General features: G+C 41.1%; 1 protein-coding gene across 1 annotated transcript; it reads right to left on the reverse strand.

The window, feature by feature from the left end:
* Nucleotides 1–3,672: 3,672 nt before the first annotated feature.
* LOC138905223 (uncharacterized) lies at nt 3,673–4,340 on the reverse strand. The gene is made up of 2 exons (XM_070193729.1): nt 4,084–4,340; nt 3,673–3,970 (listed from the first exon to the last, which is right to left on the reverse strand). Exons 1-2 carry the CDS (start codon nt 4,338–4,340, stop codon nt 3,673–3,675), a joined length of 555 nt encoding a protein of 184 aa, XP_070049830.1.
* Between the last annotated feature and the right edge of the window lie 11,874 nt (nt 4,341–16,214).

Consider the following 16,214-nt stretch of genomic DNA (forward strand, 5'->3'; position numbering starts at 1 on the left):
AAAACCAAGAATCACACCCCAAAACCGAATTGAATCAAAATATGAATTCCATGTTTCCAAATTGCTCCGAGTGCACCGAATCATACTTAGACTACTCGGAATGACACTAAATTTTGCGTGCAAGTCTTAAATGACATTACGGAACTATTCCTAGTTTCGGAATCCCATTCAGACCTCGATATCATGAAAACCTACTCCAAACCACATTTAAAGAACTTCAAAACCTTCCAAAAACAAACTTTCACTATTAAGCGCCGAAACGCTCCCGGGTCATCCAAAACCCGATCTGAACATACGCCCAAGTCCAAAATCATCATACCAACCTATTGGAACCATCAAATCTCAATTCTGAGGCTGTTTACTCAAAACGTTGACCGAAGTCAAACTTAGCCTTTTTAGCCAACTTGAAGGAACCAAGTGTTCCGATTCAACCCGAACTCTTCCAAATCCCGAACTAACTATCCCCACAAGTCATAAAACAGTAACAACACATACGAAAAAAATCTTATTTAGGGTAACGGGGTTCTAGAAAGCAAAACGACCAGTCGGTTTGTTACATTCTCCACCTCTAAAACAAACGTTCATCCTCGAATGGGTTCAGAATCATATTTGGAGTGCTGAATAAGTGTGGATATCTGCTCCGCATGTCCTCCTCGGAATCCCAAGTCGCCTCCTTGACTGGTTGGCCCCTCCACTACAGAAATCTTCTTGGACCTTAATTGGCAAACCTGCCTATCCACAATGGCAACTGGCTCCTCCTCATAACCCATGCTCTCATCTAATTGAATCGTGCTGAAGTCTAACACATGTGACAAGTAGGCATGATACCTCGGTAGCATAGACACATGGAAAATCGGATGAACTCCCGATAGACTGGGAGGCAAAGCAAGCTCATAAGCAACCTCCCCAACTCGTCCCAACACCTCAAATGGGCCTATAAACCTTGGGCTCAACTTGCCCTTCTTCCCGATTCTCATATTCCCCTTCATCGGCGAGACTTTCAAGAGAACCTTCTCGCCCATCATAAATGATAAATCACATGCCTTCTGATCCGCGTAACTCTTCTGTCTGGACTGTGCTATGCGAAGTCGCTCCTAAATCAACTTTACCTTTTCCAAGGCATCCTTCACCAAATCAGTACCATATAACTTAGCCTCGCCGGGCTCAAACCACCTGATGGGAGAACGACATTGCCGACCATATAAAGCCTCAAATGGAGCCATCTCAATGCTGGACTGATAACTATTGTTGTAAGCAAACTCGGCCAAAAGAAAGAACCAATCCCACTGTCCCCCAATGTCAAGCACACATGCCCTGAGCATGTCCTTCAAGATCTGAACTGTCCGCTCTGACTGCCCATCAGTCTGTGGATGAAGTTGTACCGAGCTCTACATGGGTCCCCAACTCACTTTGTACTGCTCTCCATAAATGCGAAGTAAATTGAGGACCTCTATCTGATATGATGGAAACAGGCACACCATGCAACCGAACTATCTCCTGGATATAAATCTGGGCCAATCTCTCTGAAGTATACGTAGTCATCACAAGACTAAAATGTGCATACTTGGTCAATCGTTCTATAATGACCCAAACTGCATCAAACTTCTGCAAGGTTCGCAGCAACTAACTACGAAGTCCATAGTAATGCGCTCCCACTTCCATTCAGGTATAGTCATCTGCTGGAGTAGGCCTCCTTGTCTCTGGTGCTCATACTTATCCTACTGGCAATTTAGGCATCTGGTTACATACTCAACTATGTCTTTCTTCATTTGCCACCACCAATAATGCTGCCTCAGGTCGTGGTACATCTTCGTAGCACCTGGATGAATGGAATATCGAGAACTGTGCGCCTTCTCTCGAATCCCCTCCCTCAAGCCAACAACATTTGGAACACATAGACGACCTTGGAGTTGCAGAACACCATCCTTGCCGATAGAAACCTCCTTGGAACTACCCTGCAGTACCGTCTCTCTAAGAACCATCAAGTGTGGATCATCAAACTGTCGAGTCTACATCTACTCCAATAGTGAAGACCGGGCAACGACACATGCAAGACCTCGACTGGGCTCTGAAATATCCAACCTCACAAGTCTGTTAGCCAAAGTTTGAATGTCCAAGGCTAGTGGTCTCTCCTCCGCTGAAATGAATGCCAGGCTACCCATACTCTCTACCTTCCTGCTCAAGGCATCCACGACCACATTCTCCTTGCTCGAATGATAAAGAATGGTAATGTCATAGTCAATCAGTAACTCAAGCCACCTACGCTGCCTCAAATTGAGATCCCTTTGGTTGAACAAATGCTTCAAGTTGCGATGATCAGTGTAAACCTCACAGGACACCCCATAAAGATAATGCCTCCAGATCTTAAGAGCATGAACAATCACGGCCAACTCCAAATCGTGCACGGTATAATTCTTCTCATGGGGCTTCAGCTGACGTGAAGCATATGTAATAACTCGCCCCTCCTGCATCAATACACAACCCAAGCCAACGTGTGAAACGTCGCAATACACAGTATACATCCCCGAACCGGAAGGCAACACTAGGACTGATGATGCTGTCAAACCTATCTTGAGCTTCTGGAAGCTCGTCTCACAATCATCAGACCAACGAAACTGAGCACCCTTATGGGTCAATCTTGTCAAAGGTGCTGCAATAAATGAGAAGCCCTCCACGAATCGACGATAATAACTTGCTAACCCCAAGAAGCTCCTGATCTCAGTCACCGAAGTAGGATGAGGCCTACTCTGAACTGCCTCAATCTTCTTGGGATCCACCTTAATACCCTCGCCTGATACAACATGCCCCAAGAATTTCATAGAATCTAACCAAAACTCATACTTGGAGAACTTAGCATATAACTTCTATTCCCGCAAGGTCTGAAGCACCACTCTCAAGTTTTTCTCGTGCTCCTCCATGCTACGTGAGTAAATCAAAATATCATCAATGAAGACAATGACAAACGAATCAATATAAGGCCTGAACACCCTGTTCATCAAGTCCATAAACGTCACTGGGGCATTAGTCAAGCCGAAGGACATCACCATAAACTCATAATGGCCATATCTAGTACGGAAAGCAGTCTTCGGAACATCCGAGTCCCGAATCTTCAACTGATGGTACCCCAAACTGAAATTGATCTTAGAGAACACCCTAGCACCCTGCAACTGGTCAAACAAATCATCAATACGCGGCAGCGGGTACTTGTTCTTGATGGTAACTTTGTTCAACTAGCGGTAATCAATGCACATCCGCACAGTCCCATCTTTCTTCTTCACAAATCGCACTGGGGTACCCCAAGGTGATACACTTGGCCTGACGAACCCCTTTGCTGGCAACTCCTCAAGCTGCTCCTTCAACTCCTTCAACCTTTTCGGAGCCATACGGTACTAGGGATAGATATAGGCTGGGTACCTGGAGCCAAGTCAATACAGAAGTCGATATCACGATCTGGTGGCTTGCCTGGAAGATCAGAAGGAAACACATCGGAGAACTCCTGGACTACTGGTACTGAATTAATCGCCGGAGACTCTGTAGTAGTATCCCGAACATAGGCTAGATAAGCCAAACAACCGTTCTCGACCATGTGTCGAGCCTTCATATAAGAGGTAACCTGACTAGATGTACTGATAGACGAACCCTTCCACTCCAGTCTAGGAAACTCTGGCATCGCTAAGTAACAATCTTGACATGGCAATCAAGGATGACGTGATATGGGGATAGCCAGTCCATGCCCATGATGACCTCAAAGTCGGTCATATCAAGCAACAGAAGATCTGATCTAGTCTCGTATCCACAGAATGTGACCACACATGACCGATAGATCCAATCCACAACAACAGAATCGCCCACAGGAGTGGACATATAAACATGAGTACCCAAGAACTCATGAGGAATATCTAGAAAATGAGCAAATAGAGATGACACATACAAATAGGTAGACCTTGGATCAAATAGTACTGAAGCTCCCCTACCGAAGACAGAAATAATACTTGTGATCATGGCATCTGAGGCCACTGAATCTGGTCTGGCCAGAAAAGCATAGAATCTGGCTGGAGCGCCACTTGGCTGGCCCCCACCTACCTGACTTCCACTGGTACTGAAATCATAGGCTGCTGACTAGGATCCTCGCACTTATAACAACCTCTCAGAGCGGTGGACTGCTGCCCTGAAGTCTGACCCTGATGGCCCGAATAACCACCGGGAGAACCCTGAAGAACGGGTGGGCGGTATGAACTCTCTGGCATGGCACTGAAATAGGCATTAGAAGAACCCTGATGACCGAAGTAACCACTGGAAGAACCATGAATAACTGGCGGTCGGTAAGAACTCTCCGACATAGCATTGAAGTAGGGTCGCGCTGGAACACCCCGAGGAGGTGGTGGTGCTGAATATGGGGTCCTGCTGGGCTAACCCCTCCCAAAATGACCTCTGCCCCCAGCTGGGACACCTCTGAACTCTCTAAAAAAAAATGGGACCTCTTGTTCCACTGCATCTGCTCTCTATCCCTCTGATGGTAACCCTCAATCCTCCGAGCAATCTCCACTACCAACTGATAAGAAGTCCCCATCTCAACCTCCCGAGCCATACTAGCCTGAATACTAGAGTGCAACCCCGCAACAAACCTCCGCACTCGCTCCGCCTCAATGGGAAGTATCATGAGTGCATGGCGAGGCAACTTAGAGAATCTCGTCTCATAACCGGTCACTGACATCTGACCCTACAGGAGCTGCTCAAACTGAAGCCACAAATCTTCCCTCTGAGAGGGTGGAAAATACCTGTCAAAGAATAGGCGTGTAAAATGGTCCCAAGTCATGGGAGGAGAACCTGCTAGTCTGCTAAGGAGATAATAGTTCCACCACCTACGTGCTCTGCCCTCTTATTGAAAGGTAGTGAAATCCACTCCGTGAGACTCCAATATGCTCAAGTTGTGCAGTCTGTCCCTGCACCTATCAATGAAGTCGTGGGAATCCTCATGTTGCTCACCCCAAAAGACTGGAGGGTGAATCCTGGTCCATCTATCCAGTAGCTTCTGCAGCTCGCTGGTCGCAGCTGGTCTGGGCTCAGGTATAGCTACTGTAACTGGCTGGGCTTCGCCCATGAGTAGTGTGCCCGGGGTCTGATATACTGCAGTTGCATGCCCAAAAGCCTAAGCAGTAGGGGTCTGTGCTCCCCCTCCCACCTGATACGTGGCTGGGTCTGTTGGAAATAAACCAGCCTGGGTCATAGAATCCATGAATCGCAACATATGGCCCATGACCTCCTAAAAGCCCGGTGCTGACATGAAATCAACCGGGGCTGGCTCTATTGCGGGCACCTCACCCTGCTCCTCATCAATGAGATCCTCAACTAGATCGACTGGTGGTGCAATTGGGGCAACTCTGGGATGTCCTCATCCCCTACCTCGGGCCAGTGCCCTCCCCCGACCTCTAGCAACAGGGGGAGCAGCTCCTCCCGGGTCCGGAATATCTGCCGCGTGCGTTCTTACCATCCGTGAGAGAGTAAGAGAAGAAACTTAGTATACCATCAACTGCACGATAGGAGATGAATAAAGAGTGGTTTCCTAACACCCTATAGCCTCTCGAAGATAAGTACAGATGTCTCCGTACCGATCCACAAGACTCTATTAGGCCTGCCCATAACTTGTGAGACCTACGTGAATCTAGTGCTCTGATATCATGTTGTCACCACACAATTCCATTTTAGGCCGTGATGGTGTCCAACACCATTGCTAGGCTAGCCAACAATGAACAATCTAGTGATTTTCCCTTTTTAATAAGTGTTTCCCAAGTAAATAACTTTCCTTAGTTTACTAGGTTTAGTAAGAAACAAATTTAAATTAATAAAACTAAAGTAACTGAATGTATTTATGGCCATAGGAATAAAACAAAAATCATAAGTCTACTAGTATATGCCAAGATCTGGTGTCACAAGTGTGTGGGCTACTAGTAGAATATAAAAAAAGATCTCTACTCTACTGTCTGAAATATAATAGACAGAAAATAAATCAAAAGAGAGACTCCGGCTGCTGCTGAACGGCTCGAAAGGGCAGCTCACCGTGTGGTCTCGGACCAGAAGTCAAGCGTGCGCTACGGGATGATAACTAGATGCACCTGCCTCAGATCCTGCACATCAAGTGCAGAAGTGTAGTGTGAGTACATAAACAACATATACCCAGTAAGTATCTAGTCTAACCTCGAAGAAGTAGTGATAATGGGTCAGCTTCGACACTTACTATGGGTCAAACATATAATAGTATGAAGTTCTAATTAAACATGATATATAAAATGATAATAGAACTCAGAGCAGGAAAAATAAGTAAATAATCCTTCCACTTCAAGTAAGAACCAAGTCATTTCTCTCGTCTAATCCTTTCACCCTTCAAGTCCATGGAACAATATTAAATATAAAGGGGTTCCAATATCTTTACGCACGAATTATGCCGAGGACCTATGACCCAATCCAAATATACATATAAATATATTGTGCACTGCCGAGGGTCGAACGGCTCGAACCATAAATACATCAATTAACCTGTCGAGGCGAACGACCCATGAGAGTAGTGAAAATTTACCCCGCTCGCGGAATATACTTGCAAAGCAGTTGAATATAGATTTTCTCAAGTTATCATAATATTTCTCAATTCTTTTTCAAAATACTAAATCTACCCGGACATAAGCATGAATAGTAGATGCGCACGGACTCTCGTCAATTCGTACGTACGTATCCCCCACAAATAGAAGTACAAAATGATTAAGTTCACATATGGGGTTAATTCCCTCTTACAAGGTTAGAAAAGAGACTTACCTCATTTCAAGGCCTACTTCTCGGTCCAAGAATGTGCTCACACTCTCAATTCGGTGCTGAATCAAGCCAAAACTAATCAAATAGTATATAAACTAATCAATACAGGCTCAAAAGTTCGTATTCTAACTATTAAAGCGATTACCCAACCCAAATTGAAGAATTCCCAAAATTCACCCCCGGGCCCACGTGCCCGGATTCCAGAAATTTTCGAAGAAACTTGTTACCCATAACCTCATGAACTCAAATATATGATTTTTACTAAATTCCATAACAAATTCCGTTGTTAAATCTCATTTTTTTCAAAAATCTAGGTTTTCACCTAAACCCATGATTTCCACTAATTTACATGTTATAATCTACCCATGAACTATGTATTAAACTCACATTGTGTGGAAATTACTCATCTCAAAGTGCTAGATGAAATCCCCTCTCTAAGAGCTCCAAGAATCGCCCAACAATGAAAGAAAATTAGCTAAAATAGCCTAAGTCCCGTTTTTAAAAGATGATTCTGCCTAGGGGTCCTCATAAGTGATCGCGGCCAAGCTTTCTCGATCGCGATGGCTAAACTAAAGAGCCCAGGAAAAGGCTCTACGTGAACGCGAGAGGACCTATACAAACGCGATGTACTGGGCCGCCTACTCCTCGCGAATGCGGGGCCCAACACGCGAACGCATAAGGCAACTAGGTTGCCCCGGCCCAGGCTTCTACGCAAACGCGGCCTGCTCAATGCAAACGCAAAGGCCAAAGGGCCCTGGCTTCTACGCGAATGTGGCCTACTTAATGCGAACGTAAAGGCCAAAAGGCCCAGGCCTCCGCGAACGCGTCCCTGCGTATGCGAACGCGAAGGGAAAAAACCTCCAATCCCCAAATCCTTCACCGCGAACGCGAGGATCTGTCCGCGTTCGCAAATAAGGAAACCAGAACAGAAAATCTGGTGTTTTCAACTTAACTCTGGGGGGTCCGAAACACACCCGAGCCCCTCGGGACCCTGTCCAACTACATCAACAAGTCTATAAACATAATACGGACTTGCTCGAACTCTCGAAACGCGTAAAATGACAACAAAACCAAGAATCACACCCCAAAGCCGAATTGAATCAAAATATGAATTCTAAGTTTCCAAATTGCTCCGAGCGCGCCGAATCATACTTAGACTACTCGGAATGACACCAAATTTTGCGTGCAAGTCTTAAATGACATTACAGAACTATTCCCGATCTCAGAATCCCATTGGACCTCGATATCACAAAAACCTACTCCAAACCACATTTAAAGAACTTCAAAACCTTCCAAAAACAAATTTTCACTATTAAGCGCCGAAATGCTCCCGGGTCATCCAAAACCCAATCTGAACATACGCCCAAGTATGGAATCATCATATGAACCTATTAGAACCATCAAATCTCGATTCTGAGGTCGTTTACTTAAAACGTTGACCGAAGTCAAACTGCCTTTTTAGCCAACCTTAAGGAACCAAGTGTTTCGATTTCAACCCAAACTCTTCAAATCCCGAACTAACCATCCCCGCAAGTCATAAAATAGTAAAAGCACGTACGAGAAGTCTTATTTAGGGGAACGTGGTTCTAGAAAGCAAAACAACCGGTCGGGTCGTTACAGTACAAGTTGTAATACATGAAGTGAATCTACTCAAGGCCTCAAACCCTGAAGGACACGCTAGAGCTCAAAACGACCGGTCGAATCGTTACAATTATAGTAGAAAAATTTACAAATATGAAAATAGAGATAATATTAGGATATTTTAACTTTGAATTAATTTATAAAAATAAATTAAATAAAATAAATAATACACAAAGATATTATTGATAAATTTAGAAAATTGAAGTATTGGGAACAATAAAATAAAATAAAGTTGTTTAATTATTTTAAAATTAAAAAAACAACTAAAAACTAAAAAATGTCAATTCTAATTGAGGAGTAGTTTCTTTCAAATAAAAAATTAATATTGAATATTTAAAGGTTCATACCTAATAAAATCTTACTACAATTTTAAATTAGAAACAATTATAATTTTTATTATTTTTAAATGAAAGGTACAAAATTTGAATCTATGTGTTTAGATTAGATTAGCTTTCAACTCTATTCAAATTAAAATTTGGATGTTTATCACTTATTTTATATTCATTTATTTTTCTCTAATCATCATTAATTGACAACAACAACAACAACAATGATAATAATAATAATTCTAAAACTTTTTAATTTGATCTAAAATTTATCCCACTACGTATCGTGCAAATAATAAATTTATATTTTATTTAACTATTAAATTTTAAATATGTTTAACTATTTTTTTACAGAAATAATAATTTTTAATATTGAAAATTATTTATTTTGAAACTTTTTTATTTTGAAATTTGAAGTTACCCACACTTAATATAAATTCATATATTATATTAAAATAGTGATAGTGAAGCATGGGGTCAAGTCAAGTGTCATATAGAGAAAATGCTACTATATTTTACACAAAATTTAATCTATATTCATATTATAGATTTGTATAGACAATTTGGAATGCTAAAAATGTAACGACCCGACCAGTTATTTTATTTTCTAGATCCTCGTTACCCTAAATAAGACTCCCCGTATGTGCTCTCACTATCTTATGACTTGCGGGGATGGTTAGTTCGGGATTTGGAAGGGTTCAGGTTGAAATCGGAACATTTGATTCCTTAGTTTGGATTTTAAAAGGCTAAGTTCGACTTTGGTCAACATTTTGAGTAAACTACCTCATAAACGGGATTTGACGGTTCCAATAGGTTCGTATGATAATTTTGGACTTGGGCGTATGTTCGGATCGGGTTTTGGAAGATCCGGGAGCGTTTCGACGCTTAATATTAAAAGTTGGCTTATTGAAGGTTTAAAAGTTTTTAAAATTTGGTTTGGAGTAGGTTTTGGTGTTATCGAGGTCCGTTTGGAATTTTGAGCCTGGGAATAGCTCCGTATGATGATTTGAGACTTGCATGCAAAATTTGGTATCATTTCGAGTAATTTAGGTACGATTCGGCGCGCTCGGAGCGAGTTGGAAGAACTTGAAGTTCATAAGTTGATCCTATTGGTTTTGGGTTGCGATTCTTAGTTCTAATATTTTTTTCTGCGTTATCAGGGTGCGAGCGAGTCCATTATATGTTTACAAACTTATTGGTATGTTTGGACGAGGCCTCGGGTGCAATCCGGATGATGCACAGATCGAATTAGGACTCAAAAGGGATGCTGGTGCACCAGTTCTGGTGTGCCCCCACCTGCGAGCTTACTGCTACATGTGCGAGCCCGCAGATGCGAGCTTGTGGCCGTAGAAGCGGCTTTGGGGTATATGGCTAGAGGCCGCAGAAGCTGAGAAGCACGCGCAGAAGTGACCTCCCTTCTGCGATGGATCGCCCGCAGGTGCGTAGAGGCCGTAAATGCGCTTCGCCGTCCGCAGAAGCGGGGTCCCTTTCGCAGAAGCGGCCAGCACTGGGCCTGTGGAATTTCGAAGAAGCGGACTAAGTTCCGCATAAGAGGTACCGCTAATGCGGCCCAGGGACCGCAGATGTGAAAGTCCTGCTGGGCAGAAACTTCATTTAAGACGGGACTCAAACATTTTGGGCTCATTTATTGCATTCCTTGGGCAATTTTTGGAGCTCTTAGAGAGGGGTTTTCACTAGCTATTTGAGGTAAGTAATTTCTATCCAATGTAAATTAAATACATAGATTATGGGTAGATTTTAACATGTAAATTTGTCTCTCCAATGTAAGTTAAATACATAGATTATGGGTAGATTTTAACATATAAATTTGTGAAAATTATGGGTTTAGATGAATAACCCTAGGTTTTGATAAAAATAGGATTTACCCAAGAAAATGGTTATGGGATTGAGTGAAAATTATATATTTGAGTTCGTGAGGTTATGGGTAACAACTTTCTTCGAAAATTTCCGGAATCCAAGCACTTGAGCCCGGGGTAAAATTTAGGGATCTTCCAATTTGGGTTGAGTAATTACTCTAATAGTTAAGTCATTTACTTTTGAGTGTATTTTAATTATTTTATACAACATTTGACTAGTTTCGGATTGTTCGGCACCGAGTTGAGGCTTTAGGGTGAATTTGAGGCCGGAAAGCGACCTTTGAGGCAAGGTAAGTCTCTTGCCTAACCTTGTAAGAGGGAATTTACCCCATAGATGATTTAAAGTTCTATTTGCTTATAATTGTGGGGGCTACGTATGCACGAGGTGACGAGAGTCCGTGCGTAGCTACTAACTATGCTTATATCCGAGTAGTCTACGACCCGAATCATGAAATACTTGAAATGTTTGCACCCTACTTGTTAATTAAAGTGCCTAAATATTATCGGAATTTGTTAGAGGAATTGTAAAATACCAAATTTCATTTATTGAGTCTTGGCGGGTTACTTTATCTTTAATAAAAATTGTGTTTCATTGTACATTAGCCTTGTATTAGCTCTTAAACCGGTTGTTTATAAAGTATCCTCTATTCTTGTGGAGCGAGCCGAATGCCTCTACAACGACCCGACCGATTGTTTTTCTTTCTAGTACCCTTTTTCCCTAAATAAGACTTCTCGTACTTGCTTTTACTGATTTATGACTTGTGGGGATGGGTGGTTCGGGATTTAGAAGAGTTTGGGTGGAAATTGGAACACTTAGTTCCTTAAGGTTGGCTCGAAAGGCCAAGTTTGACTTTGGTCAACATTTTTAGTAAACGACCTCGGAATCGGGATTTGACGGTTCCAATAGGTTCGTATGATGATTTTGGACTTGGGCGTATGTTCGGATCGGGTTTTTGGGTGACCCGGGAGCGTTTTGGCGCCTAATAGTGAAAGTTGGTTCTTGAAGGTTTTAGAAGTTCTTTAAATTTGGTTTGGAGCAGGTTTTGGTGATATCGAGGTCCAAACAGAATTCCAAGACCGGGAATAGTTTCGTAGTATCATTTAAGACCTGCACGCAAAATTTGGTGTCATTTTGAGTGGTATAAGTACGTTTCGGCGCATTGGAAGTAAATTGAAGAACTTGAAGTTCATAAGTTTGATTCAATTGGTTTTAAGGAGTGATTCTTAGTTTTAATATCATTTCGGGCGTTCCGAGAGTTCGAGCGAGTCCGTTTTATGATTCTAAACTTGTTGGTATGTTCGGAAGGGGGGGCCTCGGGGGCCCCGAGTGTCAATCGGATGAGGCTCAGACCAAGTTGGGAGCTTGGAGAAACAACTGAAGCTCCCAGATCTGTCATAATCGCACCTATGCTTGGTCAGCCGTAGGTGCGGGCTCGTAGGTGCGAGCCACGAGCCGCAGAAGCGAGAAATGGAGGGCAGCCCAGAATCCGCAGATGCAGAATGTTTGGGCGCACCTGCGTGAGTGCAGAGTGAGGCTAGGCTCACAGAAGCGGCCTTTCTTGCTCGCAGATGCGGAACCTGACCAGATGAGGGAAAGCCGCACCTGTGAGGCATTTGCTGCAGGTGCGGCCCAAAGCACCGCAGGTGCGAAACTCACTGGGCAGTGAGGGCTCATTTCATACGGACTTAGGCCATTTTTATCACATTTTCTCTCACTCTTGGGCGATTTGAGAGCTTTGAAGGAGGGAATTTTGACCTAGCTTTGTGAGGTAAGTAATTCCTACTTAATGTGAGTTAAATACATAGTTTAAGGGTAGATTATAACATGTAAATTAGTGAAAATCATTGGTTTAGGTGAAAACCTAGGTTTTTGATAAAAATGAGATTTAACCACGAAATTCGTAATGGAATTTGGTAAAAATCATATATTTATGTTCCTAAGTTTATGGGTAACAACTTTCTTTAAACATTTCCGGAATCCGGGCACGTGGGCCCGGGGTGCCCGGGGGTGAATTTTAGGAATCTTGCAATTTAGGTTGGGTAATCACTTAAATGGTGGAATTATGAACTTTTGAGCATAGATTGATTAGTTATGTAATGTTTGACTATCTTCAAGTCGTTTGGCGTCAAATTAGGAGGTTTGAGCGCGTTCTTGAATTGGGGAGTAGACTTTGAGGCGAGGTAAGACTCCTTTCTAATCTTGTAAGAGGGAATTAACCCCATATGTGAATTAAATAAATTTTTGTACCTAATTGTGGGGGCTACATACGTATGAGGTGACGAGAGTCCGTATGTAGCTACTATTATGCTATTGTCCAGGTAGTCTAGGACCCGTATCATGCTATACTTGGAATGTTTGTGCCCTTACTTGCGAAAATAATTACTTAGTCATGATAGAAATTGATAAAAGAATTGTATAAGATTAAATTTACTTACTTGAAGGTTTGTATGAGATACTTGACTGTAAATGAGAAACTTGTGTTTTCTTGAAAATAATTGTGTTTGTGGATCGGGCCGAGCGTCTCGGTAGTAAATAGATGCATATATGGTTCGCGCCTTTCGACCCTCCGGCAGTGCACAATTTAATATTATGTTAGACCGGGCCATACAACCTTGACATAATTGCACATGCTAATTATTTGGAAATTCTCCATGATTTATTCTGCTTAAATGCCTTGAAATGCAAGTTGCTAAATAGTATTACCGAAATTTATGTTATAATTGTGAAAGAAGGACTTATCTCTTCCTTTTGTTGAACTGACAGTATCATTCATGATATCCATGCTTAGCATAGTACTTTAATTATATTATTATTGGCCTAGTAAGTGTCAAGTCGGCCCCTCGTCACTATTTCTTCGAGGTTAGGAGGGATACTTACTGGGTACATGTTGTTTATGTACTCATACTGCACTTCTATACTTAATTGTACAGGATCTGAGGCTGGTGCATCTAGTTACCCGCCCGGCGCGCATACTTGATCTTGGACCGAGACTTCACGGTGAGCTGCCCCCTTCTGAGCCGTTTAGCAGCATGCCGAAGTTTCTCTTTTGTTTTTATCTGTCTATTCTATTTCAGAAAGTATGATAGTCATCTTTTGTATATTCTACTAGTTGCCCACATACTTGTGATACCAGATCTTAGCACATATTAGTAGACTTGGTTTTTGGGTTGTAATTCAATAGTTATAACTGCTTTCAGATGTTTCCATTTGTTTGCCTTAAAAAAGAATCCTTTATTTACCAAATGTTTTAAAATAAGTAAAGCTAAACGGGAAATCATTAAGTTCTTCACTGTTGGCTTGTCCAGCAACGGTGCTGGACGCCATCACGGCCTGACATGGAGTTGGGTCGTGACAACCTCGACAGTAGATAGATGCATCTATGGTTCGTGCCGCTCGACTCTCGGCAATGTATACATTATTCTGGATCGGGCCGTACGACCTCGACATAATCGTGCGTGATAACACTCAAAGTATAATTATATATTTGATATCTTTCCCTGGCTTGAGAGGCTAAATTATATAAGATAGAAATTTATTTGGGACTTACCATACGTGAAAGTATTATTTACTTTCTGCTGGTTATTGAGTTATCATTATTATTTACATAACCCATGCTTATTTAGAATTCTGTATTTCTTTACTGTTAGCCCATAGTAAGTGTTGATGTCGACCCCTTGTCACTACTTCTTCGAGGTTAGACTTGATACTTACTGGGTATATATTATTTATATACTCACACTACACTTTTGCACTAACCGTGCAGGATCTGAGGCAAGTGCATATGGCAGTCACACCAGCGCGCATCCCCGATAACCCAAGGCCTAGTGGCGAGCTGCTTTCCTGAGCCGTTCTAAAGCACCTAGAGCCTTTGTTTTGTACTTATTTTCTGTCTATGTTATTTCAGACAGTAGTTAGAGTTTTGTATATTCTACTAGTGCTCATACACTTGTGACACCATATCTTAGCACACACTCTAGCAAACATTATGGTTTTGAAATATTTATATATCGATGATTACACTCAATTATTTTTGTTTTATTTATTAAACTTCCTACTTCTTAAATCTCTTAATAAATGGAATTTAAATTACTTGGAAACCTATTAAAAGGAGTAATCACGTAGTTATTTCATCGTTGGCTTGCCTAGCGGCGACGTTGGGCGCCCTCACGGCCTATAGGAGAAATTAGGTCGTGACAAAAAAAAACTAAAAGCTAAAATACACAATCTTTAATATTCTTATTAGATTATATCATTTCGAGATTTTGTATATAGATAGAGTCAAAAATAAAATAAACAATGATATTGAACAACGAATGAATTTCAAGTAAAAGAGTAATGAATTAATAATCAACTTTATTAGGAGTAGGGAATTTATATCATCTATGTTATATTAAAGGAGGTAATAAGCAAGGCGATCAAATCTAAAAATAAACTAATAAGAAATTCACATAATAGTGCAGTCATACTACGCAACGATTAAATCAATAATGATAAAGAAACAAAAGAAGCAAAATGGTATAAAATATAAAATGATAATATGTATTAGAATTTCAAATAAGAAAGTATTTTTGAGTTATAATGACAAAAATCATACATATCTAAAATATCACATAACTTAAATCTTAATAGATAAAGTCAAAATTCAAAAATATTTGGTAATGAAAGAATATCAAGCAATAAAGCATAGTTTTGAAAGATAATTAAATTTAATAATTATATCTTAAAAATTAATTTTTTTAATAAGAAGTCAAATGAGAAGTAAAACTTAATTTCTAAGCATATAATACAAAAATACCAATTACTTAAAAAATTGGTAGATTTATAACTAATAAAGAAAAAGTTAATTTATACTTTTGATGAATTCAAATGAAAATGTACAATGAAAAAAAACGTTTCAAGAAAAATTTTTAGGAGTAAGAAAATTATATATATATATATATATATATATATATATATATATATGTATAATTTAAGTCAAGTAACAAGCTAATAAAATGTCACAACCCGGAATTCCTACCCTCGGGACCGTATGGCGCCTAACATTTCACTTGCTAGGCAAGCCAACGTTAGAATAGTTTTAAGTCATTTTTAACAAATCAAATTAACTGATACTAATTAACTGAAATAACTGTAATAGAACTAAAATAAAGTGCGAAAAGTCATAACAACCGAAATGTCTAAATACAACCCCGGATCTGGCGGCACAAGTGCACGAGCTACTAGAATAATATAGATAAAGGTCTGAATGAATGTAAAGCTATCTGAAAGAAAATACACAGCTAGGATAAGGTAGAAGGGGACTTCAGGGATGCGAAGGTCGAGCAATTGTACCTCAAGTCTCCATCCAATAGTCAACCCGAGCAATCTACTGACCGTCGCTGGGACCGACTCCAAAATCTGCACAAGAAGTGCAGAAGGTAGTATGAGTACAACCGACACCATGTAATCTATATGTGCTCAGCCTAACCTTGACGAAGTAGTGACGAGGCTAAGGCGGGCCACTTACTGTCACAACCCAATTTCTTCTATAGGCCGTGATGGCGCCTAGCATCGCTGCTAGGCAAG

Source organism: Nicotiana tomentosiformis, chromosome 2 (assembly GCF_000390325.3).
Source record: "Nicotiana tomentosiformis chromosome 2, ASM39032v3, whole genome shotgun sequence".
Lineage (NCBI taxonomy): Eukaryota > Viridiplantae > Streptophyta > Magnoliopsida > Solanales > Solanaceae > Nicotiana > Nicotiana tomentosiformis.